Raw genomic sequence first — 21,023 nt, forward strand, 5'->3', positions numbered from 1 at the left:
CTGTACACATTTATTTGCCATATTTGTTTAATCAAACTACACCGAAATACTATCAAACACACAAAGGGGAAAAAATATTTGACTTGTGGTCACATTTATGGTAATATTTGTTCTAAATAATTATTAAATAAAGCTGCAAAACAACTTTAATTTCTTTCATCAATAAAAAAGACATTTCTAGAAAGTAAAATATTACAAGATTTTGCTTTACATTTGAAAGAATTATGAAATTTCAGTACTTTTATTTAAGCGTCAAATATTTTATGTTTCTAGTTTGAACACAAAATATTTTTGCACTGCAAACAAGAAAACAGCTGAATTTGGTCAAACAAATTTATTTGCCAATATGAAAACATTCTTGTAATGTGACCAATGTGTGACCACTAAACAGCAAATATTTTCCTGCATTTTGGGTATTTTTTTATTTGATCTTGCAATTCATTTGCAAGATCAAACAGCGTCAAATAACAGCTGTTGCATCATGTGTTATCGCAAAAGTAGTGTTGCTATATCTTAAATTAAAAATCGCTAAATAATGAAAACAAATCGCGAAAAGAACACAACTTGAACAATTTAATAATATAATTATTAAATGTTTATTTATTAAATTATATTACTATCACAATTCATAATTGAAATTGAATGCAAATGTAATCATGTTTTATACTTGAAAAATATTTGAAATATTAAATATTTTTCAAACAAAAAACATATGGCTTGAATTTATGTTTCCTTTTTACTGGAGAATGCTATTGAAATAAAGTGTAATACAACTGTAATTCAATTGCTTGACTATAACTCAAGGCTTGAATTACACTTGCTATCAACTTGAATTCCAGTAAAAATGCTTATTGGTTTTTTAATACATATTATTAATCGAACACGACTTTTTCCAAACTTTTTTCATTCAGAATAAGAACATGTTCACAAATATTGTTAAATTTTATGGAAATGTTTACCTTTTTTACATAATTTTTTAATTAATTCCAATTCAATCGCATTATCTAAAAATTTATAATAAAAATTTTTGTATGATACTAAAATCAGAAAAGTGAAAAATGCTATTAGACATATTCTTCTTCTGCAGTAAAAAAAATTAAACAGATCATACTGTTTAAGAATTATTTTTTAATTACAATCAATTCATACTATTTATGTATGTATGAAACATTTTCTTTCATTTTAAATTCAATCTGTATAAAATTTCAGTTAATATTCCATATGTACATATGAGCAATTTTAAATTTTGAAAATAGACAAACTCCATGTATAAATAAAAAATAATCAAACATCAGACTATGTTAAACGTATAAAAATATAAATCGCATAAAATTGCAAAAATCGCAACATACACTTCATGTCTTCAATTAGTTTTTCTCCCAGTATGTCATCCTATGCTGAATGACTTTTATGTGAAGAAGAAGACTACATTTATTGATGCAATTATTTAGTGAAAATAATTTAAATAACAAATATTCAAGAAATATTGAATATGTATTTATGTTTAAAAAAAAATTGTGAATTTGTGTCTTTAATTTAGTACGAAAAATATTTAAATAATCTCCTCTTATTTTTCCGCCATGCTGAGCAAATAATTTTCTGTTTTTTTCTATTTGATCAAACAATTATTTTATGAAAGTGTTTGATATAGTGTGACCACACGGCAAATATATTTACTGGTTCTTTTTCGCAGCAGTTTGGTCAAACAAAAAGTGAAAAATTAAATTCAATATATGATAACAAAATTCAATAAATCTCTAATAAAATGATTACTTTACAATTCGAAATAAGTGCTTTAACCTTAAAAATATTTGCTAGATCAAATTATATATTTTTTAGGTATTTATGTAGCTAGTGGTCACACTTTGTTCACATTAAGAAAATATTTTGTTTGCCGACAAATAATTTTGTTTGACTAAAATCATCTGTTTTGTTGTTTGCTCTAAATTTTATTTGTGGTCAGATTCAGGCAATGAAATATTTGACGATAAACGTCAAATATTAGCTGTGTGTGACCGTACCTTAACTCTACTCTAACTCTACTCTAACTCTACTCTAACTCTACTCTAACTCTACTCTAACTCTACTCTAACTCTACTCTAACTCTACTCTAACTCTACTCTAACTCTACTCTAACTCTACTCTAACTCTACTCTAACTCTACTCTAACTCTACTCTAACTCTACTCTAACTCTACTCTAACTCTACTCTAACTCTACTCTAACTCTACTCTAACTCTACTCTAACTCTACTCTAACTCTACTCTAACTCTACTCTAACTCTACTCTAACTCTACTCTAACTCTACTCTAACTCTACTCTAACTCTACTCTAACTCTACTCTAACTCTACTCTAACTCTACTCTAACTCTACTCTAACTCTACTCTAACTCTACTCTAACTCTACTCTAACTCTACTCTAACTCTACTCTAACTCTACTCTAACTCTACTCTAACTCTACTCTAACTCTACTCTAACTCTACTCTAACTCTACTCTAACTCTACTCTAACTCTAACTCTACTCTAACTCTACTCTACTCTAACTCTACTATAACTCTACTCTTACTCTAACTCTACTCTTACTCTAACTCTACTCTAAATCTACTTAAAATTTAAGGAATTGAAATAACTTTTCCTGCCGAATTACCCTTTAGACTTGAAATTGTTGTAACTGAACTAAATTCATTCATATATTCAGTACATAAGAATCGTGGGTGCTTTGAGTTTGTCACATTATAAAGAGAATAATATTCCAAAATGCGTGTGGGTTGGTCTAAGGCAAACACTGGCAAAATGTACATCTGGCTCATTTAAATAAATTGTGTGAAAATTTCAGCAATAATATAATATATCTCTTTGTCTGTTGTCTAATTCTCAGATAAGAACAAGTATAAGCGGAAATACAAATCCTAAAAAGATTGAGGGAGGCACATAATCCTCCAATTTCTAAAATCTGTACTACTTTTACTTTTTCTTCTCCATTTAGTTTAATGACCAAAAACCTCAAATAATGTAAATAATTGTTTATAGTTAAAGAAGTTTTATTATACAGTCTTTGGTAACTTTTTGTCTGTAATTAATTTGTGTCTTAATTTCTATATAAAATTTGTATTTAGGCCACTATGTTACGGAATCTAGAAAGTTTGGTTTCATTGTTTGTTTCTAAAATTTTGCCGCTATATTATGACCTTTAATTAATTACCCCCTCAAAAAAAAGAACCAGAACTAGGTATATTTCAAAAACATAATTATGTTTTGTTATTATGGTTAATTTTATGTTCTACCGTTTTAAATACTTAGAAAAATGGAGCTGGTTAAATGCTTATCATCACTTATGTTTAATTTCTACACAGTTTCCTTAGTTTTGTTAAGCAGTCAGTTATTTAGTTTTATTACATTTTTAGTCATGCTTTTTATATTTTAATGTCTTTTTGTTACTGTTGTTGTAATAATATTCTTGCAACATATTTATTTGCAGTTATTGCAGTTGTTTTAGCTGGTTGGCTGAAACAAAAAAACAAACGGTATGATTTTCTTTGAAATTGTAACAAGTCCACAAAAAAATAAAGCAAACTACGTTGAACAAACTAGTTTTATTTAATTTCTTTTCGCACAAAATAATGAAAAATGAAACTGAATTTTCAACTTGATCAACGGGGTTGCCAAAAGTTGAATAGGAGTAAAAGAACACGGAAATTGAAAATAAATAAGGACAATTTAATTTCGTAGGAAGGAATTCTACATACATATTACTAATATGTGTTTAATTGCAATAAAAAATCTAATTTCGAATATTCGAACTTATGAATTTATTTGCCAAAAAGCGAATTTCGAAAAATTCGAATATAACAAAAAATTATTAAAAATCTCAAATAAAATCAAAATGCATTTTTAAAAGTAGAATTTCGATTAATTTGAATTAAAAAAAATTCGAATGTAAATTCCAAAATTTAGAATTTATAAAATTCGTAATTGTAAACAAAATAAAATGTTAAAAGTTGAATGTAAAGTTCTTTATGACCTATTGAAAATCAATAAAGAAAAAAAATCTAAAAACTTCGAAAAATTCGAACATAGCTAAAATTTAATATAAAACCATACAATTCAATCTAAATATATAGTTACAATTTTAATATAAACCTTTTTTTATTAATTGCAATTAAAACAGATACGAATTTAAATTTCGAACATGACAAACTGTTTCTAAGAGTTCGAAAATTTCGAACATGACTTTTAATGATTAAAAATCATAAATGCAAGACAAATACACTATTAAAAGTTTATCAAAAAGTTGTTTTGGTTAAAAGGAATTAAAATCCTAATTGTATTTTCAAATTTTTTAAATATTTTTCTTTAAAAAAATATTGTAAACTTTTTGAAAATTTTATTAAGTTCGAAAATTTCCAACATTTCAAAAATAAAATAAATTATTAAAAATTTAATATAAAGCTTTTTTTGATTAATTTAGTTTAAAACAAATTCGAGCTTAAGTTCGAAAATTTCGAGTATGTCAAAAAATTTTTAAAAATCATACATAAATACCATTAACTTTTAAATATATATATATTTTATATCATTTATGAGTTTTTTTCATGTTCGAAATTTTCGAACTTAAGTTCTAAGTTTTCGAAATTGAATTTTTCAAACAATTTATTGGAGAAATTTAGAATAAAGCTTCTGGATGAATATAAATTTAAACTCTATATTCGAAAAATTCTGATTTCAATTCCAATTTTTTTCGAAAATAATGTGATAAATAATATGATTCAAAGCACTTAGTTAATTTATATAACTTATAACTCAAAGTCAAAGATTTCTAACTAAAATTTTATAAAAACAAGTAAGAGAGCTATATTCGGCTGTGTCGAATCTTATATACCCTTCACCAAATTATACTTTAAAATAAATTTTTTTAAATAGTTTTGGTAAACAAAAATTTAATTTTTTTTTTAATTGTTTCTCAAAATTTTTTTTTTTTTTGAAATTGTTCTTTAATTTTTTTTAAAAAAAGGTTTTTTTAAAAGTTTTTTAAATTTTTTTTTTTTAGTTTTTAAATTTTTTTTTTTTTGAAAAAAATGTATGACAAAAAAATTTTTTGATGAAAAAAAAATTCGGGTTAAAAAATATTTTTCCCAATTTTGACCCATTGTAGGTCCAACTTACTATAGCCTTATCTACATCGTTGCAATGGACTTTGAAATATCTATCATTAGATATCCATATTGTCTATATTAACGCCTTAGTAATCCAGATATAGATCAAAAATAGGTCAAAAATCGAGGTTGTCCCGGTTTTTTGCTCATATCTCCGTTATTTATGGACCGATTTTGCTGATTTTACATAGCAAACTTCTCGAAAGCATGTCTGACAGAATAATTGAAGATTTGGATCCCGAAGATATCTGGGGTCTTCAGATAATTGATTTCAACAGACAGACGGACATGGCTTAATCGACTCCGCTATCTATAAGTATCCAGAATATATATACTTTATAGGGTCGGAAATGAAAAATGTAGAAATTATATATACCCTTCTCACGAAGGTGAATAATAATACATTTTTTATTAATTTTTTTTTTCATTAATTTAATAAAACAAATTCGAAATTGAGATCGAAAATTTCTAAAAATTCGAACTTAAGTTCGAACAAATTATTTATTTTTTTCTTTAATAAAAAATTTTAAAATTTTTCGAAAATAATGAGTTAACTATTATCCTCTTTCACAAAAAGCTTGACATTTAATATTTATGTTTTAAATTTTGGAACTTAAGCTAGAATTTTTCGAAATTTGATTTTCAGTTTTTATGTTAATTAAAGGCTTTAGCCCCATTTATACGACAGCATAACTTTAGGTTAAAAATAAAAAAATAACTATTCAGCGTGATAATGGGACTAAAGCCAAAATTAGAATTTCGAAAAATTCTAGAGTAAATTCGGAACATGACATAAAATGAATAAAACATCATAAATTCATTGAAAACTAATGGTTAAATATTAAATGTCAACCATTTTAGATTAATTCGAATCAAAATAAAGTCGAACTTACTTTCTAAAATTTTGAAATTTAATTTTCATTAAAAAAAAAATTTGTAAAAATAAAAAAAAAATCAATTTAATTTCGTTAAAAAAATTTTATTTTATAAAAAATATTTGAAAATAATGAGAAATTTAATATAATTTTACTTATAAATTCTTAAAAAGCAAGTAATTAATATTTAAAAATATTTAATTGGCCATAAATCGAATTTCGAAAAAATTCGAACTTATGTTCGAAAATCTCGAAAAATTACAAAAAATCATAAATATATTCAAAATAAATAATTAAACAATAAATACAAAGTTTTTTTTGATGAATTGTAACTGAAATAAAGGCGAACTTAAGTTCGAAAATTTCGAATATAGCTAATAATTAAGAAAATATCAAAATAATTATTTATAGCATTTTCAGTTTATTCAAATTAATTTAATGATTGAATTTTGAAAAAAAAAATTTTTGAAAAATTTAAATGTTTTTGCCAAAAATCAAATTTCGAACTTAATTTCGAACATGTCTAAAAATACCTAAAATTCATAAATTGTTAAATTTTGCTTATAAATTGTTTAAAATCATCAATTTCGAAAAATTCCAAATAAATTTCAAAACTAAATAGTAAGATTTTTTCAAATTAAAATAAATTCGAAATCAAGTTCGTAAATTTCGAACATAACAAAAAATCTATTATAATCAATGTAAAGCTTTTATGGTTTAATCAAATTTCATTTAAAAAAAAAATTGTAAATATCGTAAAAAAAATTTTGTAAAAATAAAAATTTTTTTATTTAAAAAAAAATATTCAAAAATAATGAGAAATTTAATATAATTTTACTTATAAATTCTTAAAAAGCAGGTAATTAATATTTAAAAATATTTAATTGGCCAAAAATCGAATTTCGAAAAATTCGAACTTAAGTTCGAAAATCTCGAAAAATTACAAAAAATCATAAATATATTCAAAATAAATAATTAAACAATAAATACAAAGTTTTTTTTTTGATGAATTGTAACTGAAATAAAGGCGAACTTAAGTTCGAAAATTTCGAATACAGCTAATAATTAAGAAAATATCAAAATAATTATTTATAGCATTTTTAGTTTATTCAAATTAATTTAATGATTGAATTTTGAAAAAATAACTTTTTTTAAAAAAAATTTAAATTAATGAAATTTTGCTTATAAATTGTTTAAAATCATGTTTTTGCCAAAAATCAAATTTCGAACTTAATTTCGAACATGTCTAAAAATACCTAAAATTCATAAATTTTTAAATTTAGCTTATAAATTGTATAAATCATCAATTTCGAAAAATTCCAAATAAAAAAAAAATAAAAATCTATTATAATCAATGTAAAGCTTTTATGGTTTAAACAAATTAATTTCATTAAAAAAAAAAATTTTAAAATAAAAAAAAAAAAATGAATTTAATTTCATAAAAAAAAAATTTGTAAAAATAAAAATTTTTTTATTTAAAAAAAATATTCGAAAATAATAAATAATATAATTTTACTTATAAATTCTTAAAAAGCAAGTAATTTATATTTTAAAATATTTATTTGGCCAAAAATCGAATTTCGAAAAATTCGAACTTAAGTTCGAAAATCTCGAAAAATTACAAAAAATCATAAATATATTCAAAATAAATACAAAGTTTTTTTTGATGAATTGTAAAATTTTGTTAAATTTTGTTTATAAATTATTTAAAATCATCAATTTCGAAAAATTCCAACTAAATTTCGAAAATAAATATTTGAAAGTTAAATGTAAGATTTTTTCAAATTAAAATAAATTCAAAATCAAGTTCGTAAATTTCGAACATAACAAAAAATCTATAATAATCAATAATACTTACAAAATAATTTGTTAAAATATATTTCCACAATATTTTTAAGTTGATTCTATCACAAATTGAAGCAATATTACAAGACACATGAATATCAAGATAATTGACAGCTTTAAATGTGGCCAAAAATTACAAATGTGCAAAAAATTCCTATACTATAGTTTATCATATAAAATTATACATTTTGCTGTGAATGCAAATTTGTTAGATAAAAATGTCTATATGATTTAAATAACTGAGAAAAGAAACCAGCAAAAAAAAATTTGTCATCATGTCATTTGACAGTGACATATGATGGAATATGTCACAAATAGAAAAGCCACAAAACACAAATTACAAAAAATAGAGAATTCATTTAAGGCTAAAATAAATTTATTTTTAATTTAATAAAATGAAATGAAATAAAATGAAATATCATGTTTCTTAATATTAGTTAGAGGAGTTTGATCTTTTTTTGTTTGTTATATTCTTTAATTGTTTATTGTTGTTTTATTAAGAAGTTTATTTTTATAGATTTTTTTGTTAATGTATTGCCTTTCATTTGTTTATTTCAAATTAAGAAAAATATGTTGGCTATTTTTAAAAATCTCCCCTTAAGCTATTTATTGCTGTGGTTTTTTTTTTTCTTACTCAAGGTCAAAATCGCACAATAATTGTTAAGTAGCTTTTATTAAGTAGAACAGAAATGTAGCTATAATTTGATTTAAAAGAAATATTAAGACAACTTCCTTAATAATTAGAAACTGAATCGGTTTGGACATGATAAGGCAGTATTAAATTGAAAACAAAAATGCCAATAAACTTTCATTTAATAAAATATAAACTAAATTTAAAATTTTGTTAAATTATTCTCAAACTAATTTAAATTGTATGTATCTCCCTTTTATAAGAATCTAACTGTCTTGTTTCAAATCAATGTTAGACCTTAGCTGTTGCCTTTGCAAAGGCTACGTAAGTGCAACTAAAACATTTGTTTGCTAAAACCGAAACCTTTATTTTGCTTACAAATTAATTGCCGCCATGAATCCTCTAAGGCAGCGTTAGATGTAGACAATTGAAGGGTATAAAAATTCCCACAAACATTTTTATTTGAGGGTAATTTATTGTTGCTACAGCGCTATATAAATAAATAAATAGTATGTACCAACAACAATAGATAAAACAACAATAATTACTGTCTCGTGCTGTTCGTATGTAATATTTTTCTATTGTATTGAGGTTTTTTTTAACTTTCTTTGCAAAATTTTTTTTTCGCAAATTTGCCACCAACAATTGTTGGTTATTGAAAATAAATTGTATGTGTTAAATTCAAATAAACAACATCATACATACATATGTACAATTTACACACAGTTTAAGTTTGTATGTTGGATACTGGGAAGAATTTTATTTAATTTTTTTTTTGTTAATTTGATGTGACATAGACAATTTCACCATAAAACAACATTTCACTTTTAAATGTTAACCAAAAATAAAAGAAATATTATGTAAAGTGTGGTATCCCACTAAGAATTGAAAAAACCAGTAAGCTTCATAAATATTAGACTTGAAAACTTTACAAGAAGTCAATTGAAAAAAAACTGGTTATTTAAAAAATTGGGGTAATCCCCTTTTACTCCCTTAAATCTGAGCTGATGCCTATTATTGTTAATCACTTGTTGAACTAGCTTCAGTTGTATGTATAAAAGGCAAGGAAAGGCCTTATGACGGATGTATTGTTTAATTTTTTTTAAAAAAATCGTGATAACTTATTCACAAAATTGTATACAGCAACAATTATAACCAATATTTATTTATTCATTACAATTATCTAAAATATTTATTGTTTTAAAACCATATATAATTTGTTTACAAGTGCTGATGAAAGCATTTTGTATTTTTTTCTTAATTAATAATTTCTTTAAGTACTTTTTTTTAAGTTGAAAGTTTTAAATAACTATAAAATAAAATTTAATGACCTTAACTTCAAGTGAAGTTTTTGCTATTTCACACTAAAGCCACTTAAATTTAGATAAATAAGTTGAAATAAATAAAAGTATTTTAAAACAAAACAATAATATATTTAAAAACTTAAAGACACTTTAAAGATAAAAAATAAAATTTAAATAAACTAAAATGTAAAAGAGGTATTCGAAATTTAATTTGAGATACATACATATTAGGGTGGGTCGATTTTTATTCACGAAAAGAAATTTCCCCCATTTCGAGATATTTCAGTATATTTTTTAATAGTTTTTTTTTTTACTGGATAAAAGACGAAATGCGCAAGATAGGATTTGATTTTAGACCTATGGTTTCTTGAGAAAACTGTCTTAGAATTTTCTGTATATTTCGTTTCTGCTATACGATTTTTTACTTTTTGATCGTACGTACAAATCGTCCCAACCTAATCCAAATATTCGAATAACTAGCATTTAATTTATGAAGAAACTTAAAAATATATTTAAAATAATTGTTTGGCAAAAACAACTTCGAAAATTTTCAAGTTGTGTTTGAAAATTTAAAAAATCTAATAAATTTTAACATTTTTAACAGATTTACTTAAATTAATTAGCTAAATCCAATTTTTAAATAATTCAAACTCATGGTAGAAAATTTTATTAAATAAAATTTATATTTTTAAAGTTCGAACATATGTTCGAAAATTTCGGATATTGTAAAAATTAACTAAATTTACATTACAAATAAAAAGTGAAGCCCTTGAATTGAAGATTAGGTGAAGACGATTCACTATTAGTTTCATTTAAAGCACGATCATTGCATATTGTATATTGCATGTCGTTGTTTATGTTTTAATACCAGCTACATTTCAGTCTGCCTATTTTTGAATCCAACGTCAAGTTCGAAAAGTGACATCTGGTATATTGGATCATTCACCCTTATGTGCCAATATTTATAAAAAAAATTAATTCAAACTTATTTTGTTTGAAAATTATGAACATTGTAAAAATTAATTCGAAATTTAAATTCGAAAATAATTTTTTTTTCTATTAATGAATAATGATTTATTTTTCGAAATTTTGTGCAAAAATTTTAAAAATTCCAAAAAAAAAATTAATCAAAAATTTTTCTAAAGCAAAACTATTTTCTATTGATTTTTTTTTTGACAAAAACATAAAATCGTTGTGTGAAATTAATTATTATTCAAAAATAAAATTTTGAATACGTTAAAACAACAAATCAAAAGGAAATTGGAGCACTTTAAAATGTCCTATACCGATTTGTTTGAACATTTATTTATTAGTGATTAATTGTCCAAAATCTAACTAATAGAAAATAAATGTAATATTAAATAAAGTCTACTAAAATTTGAGCACATTTAAAAGGCATCAATTTATTTTGAAAACATTTTAATTCTCTTATTTAATAATCTTATTAACATTTTAGCACTTTTAAAAGTTAATAATGATTTATTTGCTAAAAAAAAAATAATTTTAGAAAATTCTAACATTTTGAAAATTAATAAAAATCAGGAACCGAAAATAACTCCACATAATCAAAATATTGTAATAAAAAACAAGTAAGAGTGCTATATTCGGCTGTGCCGAATCTTATATAGCCTTCACCAAATTATACTTCAAAATAAAAATTTTAAATATTTTTAGGTAAACAAAATTTATTTTTTAATTTTTTGGAAAAAAATTTCTAATTATTTTTTTTAAAATTTTAAAATTTTTTTTTTTAAATTTTAAAACTTTTTTTTTAAATTTTAAAAATTTTTTTTTTGTTTTTTAAAATTTTTTTTTTGTGAAAAAAAATTCGGGTTCAAAATTTTTTTCCGATTTTGACCCATTGTAGGTCCAACTTACTATGGTCTTATATACGTCGTTGCAAATGTCTTTGAAATATCTATCATTAGATATCCATATTGTCTATATTAATGTCTTAGTAATCCAGATATAGGTCAAAAATAGGTCAAAAATCGAGATTGTCTTGGTTTTTTCCTCATATCTCAGCCATTTGTGGACCGACATTTCTCGAAAGCATGTCTGACAGAATTATTGAAGATTTGGATCCCGAAGACAGACGGACAGACAGACGGACATGACTTAATCGACTCCGCTAGGGTCGGAAATGAAAAATGTAGAAATTACAAACGGAATGACAAACTTATATACATATACCCTTCTCACGAAGGTGAAGGGTATAAAAATATAACAACTGTGTACAAAAAGACAAAGTTTAGTGTATATTTGGCACAAAAATAATGTTATAAATACTGGCACACGACAAAGATAAGAAATGCATAGAGAAATAATTTCTATTATATTGTAGATAAATATTTAAATGCCTTTAAGTTGTTACAAACTTTATAATAGAGCTACGGTTTATTTTCGTGAAAAAATGGGAAAAAACCTTTAAAATATTTAAAAAAAACTTGGATAGACTTTCAAAACATAATTGGCACAAAAACTCTTTTGCTCCTTAGTCTCTTTATTTACAATTTCATATTAATTGATGAATTTTCTGTCTGTAACCCCATCTGTTCAATTCTTAAAAACTACACAAAACCGAAATGTTTGTTGTCATTTTAAAACAAATATTTTTCGTTTCAATATTTGAACACACAAACAGGCTGGCAATTAAAATGCAATAATACAATTTGTATCAAAAATAAAATGCGGGTAGACAAAACAATAAAACACAAAATAAATAAACAAATATTTATTTATTTCTACAATACAATATGAATTTAAACAGTAAAAATACTGCTATTGATAAAAATCTACTGGCAGCAAAATTCTCCCACAGTTATTTGCTGAACAAACACACACTTTTAACCAATAAAGTAGTAAAGCCTAATGGTTAAATTGCTTTATTAGAGTAAAATCAATAATAAATCAATAATAAATGATAATAACATTAATGGTGACAATAATTATTTATCACAAGTAATTAGTAATTGTTATAAAAACCTCTAAAAATAAAGCCATACTATTAGATAACAAGAAAGTTGATAAGAAAAATGTATGTACCCAAACCATGGCCTGCCTCAACTGAACGGAACTGAACAGAACCCCTTAGTCAATATTGATGTTTATACAGCAAGTAGGTTTATAACATAATAATTTTATTGTTAAAACATTGTTGATTGAGTTATCTATCAATTGTTCAAGTAGCTCTTGTATTACAAGTAGTATTTAATTTAAAATTAAATAATAAAATCCGTTAAATAGAAAGTGTTGTTTGCAAGTTGATCTTAATCAAAATTAAAAGAAAAACAAATTCAAATTATGCACCAGAGACTTTCTTCATGTCAACTAAATACCTACTATGTAATTACACTTTTATTTATGGCCAAGTTAACAAACAATGGATTTAATGGTTAAATGGAAATCAGGTACACACTTGTTTAAAAGTGCAAAAACAAAAGCCATATAATAAATAAGGCAACAACAGTTTTCATCTTACTGTCATCGTGATAAAAATTAAAAGACAACAGAAACAGTAAATATAAGAAAATATCACAAGTAGTTTTACTTATCTATTGCCAAGACATATGTACGTTAGATAAACAAATGCCAAGAGAGATGGTTTGTGTTTTATAAATAAATGAACTAGTTGGTATTGTAAATTTTCGGTAGAAACAAAGTAGCTTAAAGTTAATGGAAAAATTACATTTTGGCAAAAATATCTTTACAATGAACTAGAACTGAACTAGAACTGAACTAGAACTGAACTAGAACTGAACTAGAACTGAACTAGAACTGAACTAGAACTGAACTAGAACTGAACTAGAACTGAACTAGAACTGAACTAGAACTGAACTAGAACTGAACTAGAACTGAACTAGAACTGAACTAGAACTGAACTAGAACTGAACTAGAACTGAACTAGAACTGAACTAGAACTGAACTAGAACTGAACTAGAACTGAACTAGAACTGAACTAGAACTGAACTAGAACTGAACTAGAACTGAACTAGAACTGAACTAGAACTGAACTAGAACTGAACTAGAACTGAACTAGAACTGAACTAGAACTGAACTAGAACTGAACTAGAACTGAACTAGAACTGAACTAGAACTGAACTAGAACTGAACTAGAACTGAACTAGAACTGAACTAGAACTGAACTAGAACTGAACTAGAACTGAACTAGAACTGAACTAGAACTGAACTAGAACTGAACTAGAACTGAACTAGAACTGAACTAGAACTGAACTAGAACTGAACTAGAACTGAACTAGAACTGAACTAGAACTGAACTAGAACTGAACTAGAACTGAACTAGAACTGAACTAGAACTGAACTAGAACTGAACTAGAACTGAACTAGAACTGAACTAGAACTGAACTAGAACTGAACTAGAACTGAACTAGAACTGAACTAGAACTGAACTAGAACTGAACTAGAACTGAACTAGAACTGAACTAGAACTGAACTAGAACTGAACTAGAACTGAACTAGAACTGAACTAGAACTGAACTAGAACTGAACTAGAACTGAACTAGAACTGAACTAGAACTGAACTAGAACTGAACTAGAACTGAACTAGAACTGAACTAGAACTGAACTAGAACTGAACTAGAACTGAACTAGAACTGAACTAGAACTGAACTAGAACTGAACTAGAACTGAACTAGAACTGAACTAGAACTGAACTAGAACTGAACTAGAACTGAACTAGAACTGAACTAGAACTGAACTAGAACTGAACTAGAACTGAACTAGAACTGAACTAGAACTGAACTAGAACTGAACTAGAACTGAACTAGAACTGAACTAGAACTGAACTAGAACTGAACTAGAACTGAACTAGAACTGAACTAGAACTGAACTAGAACTGAACTAGAACTGAACTAGAACTGAACTAGAACTGAACTAGAACTGAACTAGAACTGAACTAGAACTGAACTAGAACTGAACTAGAACTGAACTAGAACTGAACTAGAACTGAACTAGAACTGAACTAGAACTGAACTAGAACTGAACTAGAACTGAACTAGAACTGAACTAGAACTGAACTAGAACTGAACTAGAACTGAACTAGAACTGAACTAGAACTGAACTAGAACTGAACTAGAACTGAACTAGAACTGAACTAGAACTGAACTAGAACTGAACTAGAACTGAACTAGAACTGAACTAGAACTGAACTAGAACTGAACTAGAACTGAACTAGAACTGAACTAGAACTGAACTAGAACTGAACTAGAACTGAACTAGAACTGAACTAGAACTGAACTAGAACTGAACTAGAACTGAACTAGAACTAGAACTAGAACTAGAACTAGAACTGAACTAGAACTGAACTAGAACTGAACTAGAACTGAACTAGAACTGAACTAGAACTGAACTAGAACTGAACTAGAACTGAACTAGAACTGAACTAGAACTGAACTAGAACTGAACTAGAACTGAACTAGAACTGAACTAGAACTGAACTAGAACTGAACTAGAACTGAACTAGAACTGAACTAGAACTGAACTAGAACTGAACTAGAACTGAACTAGAACTGAACTAGAACTGAACTAGAACTGAACTAGAACTGAACTAGAACTGAACTAGAACTGAACTAGAACTGAACTAGAACTGAACTAGAACTGAACTAGAACTGAACTAGAACTGAACTAGAACTGAACTAGAACTGAACTAGAACTGAACTAGAACTGAACTAGAACTGAACTAGAACTGAACTAGAACTGAACTAGAACTGAACTAGAACTGAACTAGAACTGAACTAGAACTGAACTAGAACTGAACTAGAACTGAACTAGAACTGAACTAGAACTGAACTAGAACTGAACTAGAACTGAACTAGAACTGAACTAGAACTGAACTAGAACTGAACTAGAACTGAACTAGAACTGAACTAGAACTGAACTAGAACTGAACTAGAACTGAACTAGAACTGAACTAGAACTGAACTAGAACTGAACTAGAACTGAACTAGAACTGAACTAGAACTGAACTAGAACTGAACTAGAACTGAACTAGAACTGAACTAGAACTGAACTAGAACTGAACTAGAACTGAACTAGAACTGAACTAGAACTGAACTAGAACTGAACTAGAACTGAACTAGAACTGAACTAGAACTGAACTAGAACTGAACTAGAACTGAACTAGAACTGAACTAGAACTGAACTAGATGAACTAGAACTGAACTAGAACTGAACTAGAACTGAACTAGAACTGAACTAGAACTGAACTAGAACTGAACTAGAACTGAACTAGAACTGAACTAGAACTGAACTAGAACTGAACTAGAACTGAACTAGAACTGAACTAGAACTGAATTAGAACTGAACTAGAACTGAACTAGAACTGAACTAGAACTAGAACTGAACTAGAACTGAACTAGAACTGAACTAGAACTGAACTAGAACTGAACTAGAACTGAACTACAACTGAACTAGAACTGAACTAGAACTGAACTAGAACTGAACTAGAACTGAAGGTAAAAAATAGAAAAATGTCTAAAATAACTTATAATAATTAAATATTACTTTAGGAATAGAGTAACTTTAATTAATTTGCTTTCTTTTTGCAAAGCTTTTCACATTTCTTTACAATACAAAAAAATTCCAACACAATTTAAATACTTCAATTAAAATACAACTTATTTATGTAAATATTCTTTGAAAATACAAAATTGTAGGTAATTTAATACTTTAATATTCATATATGAAAGCTTTAATTGCATTTTAATGCCCTGGCAATAATTAACAATTATATGCTAAATTATTTGTTAGTGAATATTATTTGTCTACTTTTCAGCTATAAAAGTTTAAAAAATTTAACACACAATATAAAAATAACTTTGTAGAAATGTTAATGGCTTTTTTCATAAATCAATTAAAATATCTATAAAAATCTTGGAAATGTTAAGGATTTTAGGCAATAAGTTTAAGTTATATCTAAAATTAAAAACAAAGAACAATATGAAAAAAAAAATTGCTAGCGAAAACCAATATTTTTGTTAAAAATTTCATTATTTCAAAATCAATTTTATTAATTAAATTTCTTTAACAAATTAAAACCATTTTCTCAAATAAAATATTTTTAAAAATAATTGAAATTTTTATTTTCAAATGATTTATGTACACGCGTATACAGTAAAATTTGGCTTATTTCCAAACATTTTAAAATAGATTTTAAACTGCAAAGCAAAATTAGAAACAAATTTATAGTAAATGTTCTGTTTAGTTGACCTAGACCAAATTGTAGGCCTTTTTAGCATAAGAAACTTGTCAAAGATATATAAAGAGACAGTAATACAAAATAAACTTAAAGAATTTAAATTTATATTTGTTGAAATTCTATAAATATAAAGAATTTGCTATTTATTTCTAAACGAAATGGAAAAAACTTAACGAAATTTGATTTTTTACGCCGTAATAAAATTGGAATATTTAAAGACCTACGTTGGAAGCCAAAATAGGATAATTTAAAGACCTACGATTGAAGCTAGAATAGGAGTATTTACAGAATTACGATTGAAGTTAGAATAGGACTATTGAAAGACCTACGATTGAAGCTAGAATCGGAGTATTTAAAGACCTACGATTGAAGCTAGTATCGAAGTATTTAAAGATCTACGATTAAGGCTAGAATCGGAGTATTTAAAGATCTACGACTGAAGCTAGAATAGGAGTATTTAAAGACCTACAATTGAAGCTCAAATTTAAGTATTTAAAGACCTACGATTAAAGCAAAAATTTAATATTTAAAATACTACGATTGAAACTCAAATTAAAGCACAGAAAGACATATTACTGTAGCTAAAATTGAAGTATTAAAGATCTACGTTTGATGCAAAAATTGGTGTAGTACAAATAAAGTACAAATAAAAATCTTTCTCTAAAACTTACCTTTTATCCTCCAACAAAGCCTCGGCCGTACTCAAACGCAATCGAACCGTTTTCATACTCTGCAACGGGAACAGCTTGCAAAACGGTGTTAAAAACTTGGGACGCCAACAATAGTGTGGAAACTCTTTGCACACCGACCACAAACGTTCATTGTGCTCAAATAAGTAGGTATGACTTTTGCCAAAATTCAAATAGTCATCCATGTCGTTGTGATAATCACAGTAGAGTAAATTTTTTATATTCTTAATGGCCAACTCTTCGTCGTCCGGGTCACGTATCTGTTTGATGCCAAAGTCCAGCAGAGGTTCATAATGATAGAAATTGCCAGGCATGCTATTTAGTATGTCACCCAAGAATGTGGAACCCGAACGCCAGGTGGTCACCACAATACTGCGTACGGGAGTGCCTTCTGTTTCGGGTGTTAGATCGGCTAGCTTTTCTGCTTCGACGCCAAAACGTCCGGCCGGATATTCAAAGTTCTCCATTTCGCTGACGACTTTAGAACGTTGTTGGGCGATAACATCGTTAATGGTGGCCGTCATGTTGTACATTACTGCTGTCTGCTGAGGCACGGCATGACCAAAACGTTCTCCCGTAAATGCGGAGGCTGAACCAAGACCATTGCCTGCAGAGGAATAGCCACCGGATGCGGTGTTAGCACCACCACCTGCCAGGTTGCCACTACCGCCACCTAAGGCACCACCTACCACACCGCCCGACGAAGAGGCTAACGAGGCGGGTAGTGGTCTATGTTGGGTGGTGGCTATAAGCAACAGAATGCACAAGCCACTAACGCCACAAATGCCTATAAGATTTGCTCTACGCGACATCTTACGACGTTTTGTTATCAAGCCACTGCGTTGCTGGGATCTAGCCCTCGCTGTTGCTGCTACCACTTTACTGCTGCCACCGACAATGCCACTAGTACTGCTGCCGTTAGCTTCCACCACCACCTGGACTCCTGTCAAAAGCGAAACAGTCGCTGAATCTGTTTCCTCATAGGCACTCATAAATTGTTTTCGCTTAACTTTTGTTTAATTTTGTTAATCTAATAAACTATAGGAATTTTTTGTTATGGAGCTTTTTTTTTTGGTTTGTTTGCGTGTTTCGTTTTTGTTTTGCCTATTTTCTCGTAAAAAAATAACTAAAAATGAAACTAAATTCACATAAGAATTTTTACTAGATTATTTTCACTTGTAGTTTAGTTTTAATATTATAAATTTTAGCAACAACTACCATTACATTTTCTTATCAACACATTTTATTGTAAAATGAATCCTTTACAAGAATTTATTTGTATTATTTTTTTCTTATTAGAATACAATTGTAGAAAATTCATTCATTCATTAAAATTCCCGTTCACTACTACTTGTTTCTGCGTAAATTCTCGTGTAAACACAACCGACCACTTTGCGTGTAAATGTCAAACTAACAAAATGAATTGTTGTAGAAAGGAAAGAAGATAACAAAGCAAAATACAAAAACATAAATAATGGCCGTTTTTACACAATTCCAATTGTTTACAAGAGGAATTAAAGCTGCCAGATTTAACTGTATATTAAGAAATATTAAAGAATTCGAGAAATTCAGTAAATTTGTTATTTAATAAGATGATTACTGTGATGAACGATAATATTTCGTATATGTTCATTAAAATAACATATTTTTTAATGATTAAATTATTAAAACAGCAATTTCAATAAATTTTCATACCAATTTTGCAATAAAGTGTTTGTTAAAGTCGATTAAACAAACCAAAAAATATTAGTAAAAATTTCAAAGAATTCTTCAGTGAAACATATACGTACTATAATGAAATAATTTGAAAGTAAAATTGTTTCATTTTATTTAATTTATAATAATTACTCTGTAATAATTCATTTGTAAAATAGTTGGTAAATTGCAATACATTTTTTACCTTGCCAAGGACGTCATTAACAATTTTACATGTCCTTGAATTAGGAGATAAAAATAATAAAAATAAAAAAGTTCGAATAATTACCAAAAATCTCTTGACTATACTGAAATATTAAGAAAACTACAATATAAAATTTATCAATATGACAGTGACATTAGAAGTTATAGGAATGTGTTCATACAGTGTTTCTATAAAATTATCTAATTTGTTTATTATGATGATTTGATTATATGTTTTTATAGTTTTGTTAACATAATTATATATTTTACAAAAATAATTATTATGATAACAGTTCCATTATAGAAAATATACAAACTTTTTTTAAATATTTACTATTTTTAATTAGACATTTGTTTGTGCGCACTAATATGGGGTCTCCACGAGTCATAAACTTGGAAATAATAATGTACTCAACTGTCAAATTCTACTACTAACTCCAAATGTTCACGTGTGGACCGCAGAAACATTTATTTGCATATATATTTCAAAATAATTGGTTAAAATTGTTATGTTCAACATAAAATGTCAAATTTGTTTTTTTTTTCTTTTAAAATGGTGTTTTTAATTTGCAAAAACAACATAAACATAAAGTTAGAATTAAAGTTCCATTATTCTGGCGACGTTATTTCTAATGTTAAAACGGGTGTAATGCGAGAATTTGTCAGCTTTTTATTTTTAATCAATATTTTCTAATAAGATTTACTAAGAATAGTGAAATATCTTCACTTATATTCATATAATATAATATCTTAATTGACTTCTTATTTCCGAAACCAATTTCAACATGATTATGCACCTCATATGAAAAAATAAATTGTTAAAGAATGGTGGAAAGAAACTAAATTTGTATTTGTTTAATTTTTATTTATTTAAAGGCAATGAAGGGTATAAAAAGAATAGAAAAAGTTCTTAAAATCAATAATTTCAAAATGTTTAGGCTTCATTTATTATAAAAGTAAAATATTTACCAATTACGACTTCTTTAAATGTCTTAATTAGCATCACTGGCAAAAATATAAACAAACTGCACTGCCGTTATTACACAACAAAATTCTTATTGAGAAGAAAAGCTTGTATATAAACAAGGCCGTGTCGATTCTACAAGTACAACATTTACAAAAACCACATGCAATTTGTTTTTGTTTATGGAGGCTTTAGCTGTCAAAGTCTGCCCGTTGTTTTTGTTGCTTTGACGTTTGATGTAGTCTGCGCAACAACAAACACTAGTGAATATGACAGCTAGAGCCGCTCAACATAAATAATAAGCTGTGCTATCGACACCACCTTGTTATAAATGCACTTTGTACATAAAGCTGCCTTATCAAGTTTACTGCCTTATCACGCAGCTTTTCGATTTGGTAACTCTACAATTTCTGCACAATCGAGTAACCGACTAATAAAGCAATTGAT

At 26.7% G+C, this 21,023-nt stretch overlaps 1 protein-coding gene across 1 annotated transcript in view; it reads right to left on the minus strand.

The window, feature by feature from the left end:
* The window catches only part of LOC135950295 (carbohydrate sulfotransferase 4), a 109,882-nt gene extending 90,772 nt beyond the window's left edge, over nucleotides 1-19,110 (minus strand). The window contains exon 1 of the mRNA XM_065499841.1: nucleotides 17,696-19,110. Within this exon, the coding sequence (XP_065355913.1) occupies nucleotides 17,696-18,705 (1,010 nt within the window). The 5' untranslated portion in view covers nucleotides 18,706-19,110. The remainder of the gene's footprint in view (nucleotides 1-17,695) is intronic.
* Nucleotides 19,111-21,023: the final 1,913 nt, after the last annotated feature.

The sequence above is a fragment of the Calliphora vicina genome, chromosome 2 (genome assembly GCF_958450345.1).
Source record: "Calliphora vicina chromosome 2, idCalVici1.1, whole genome shotgun sequence".
Lineage (NCBI taxonomy): Eukaryota > Metazoa > Arthropoda > Insecta > Diptera > Calliphoridae > Calliphora > Calliphora vicina.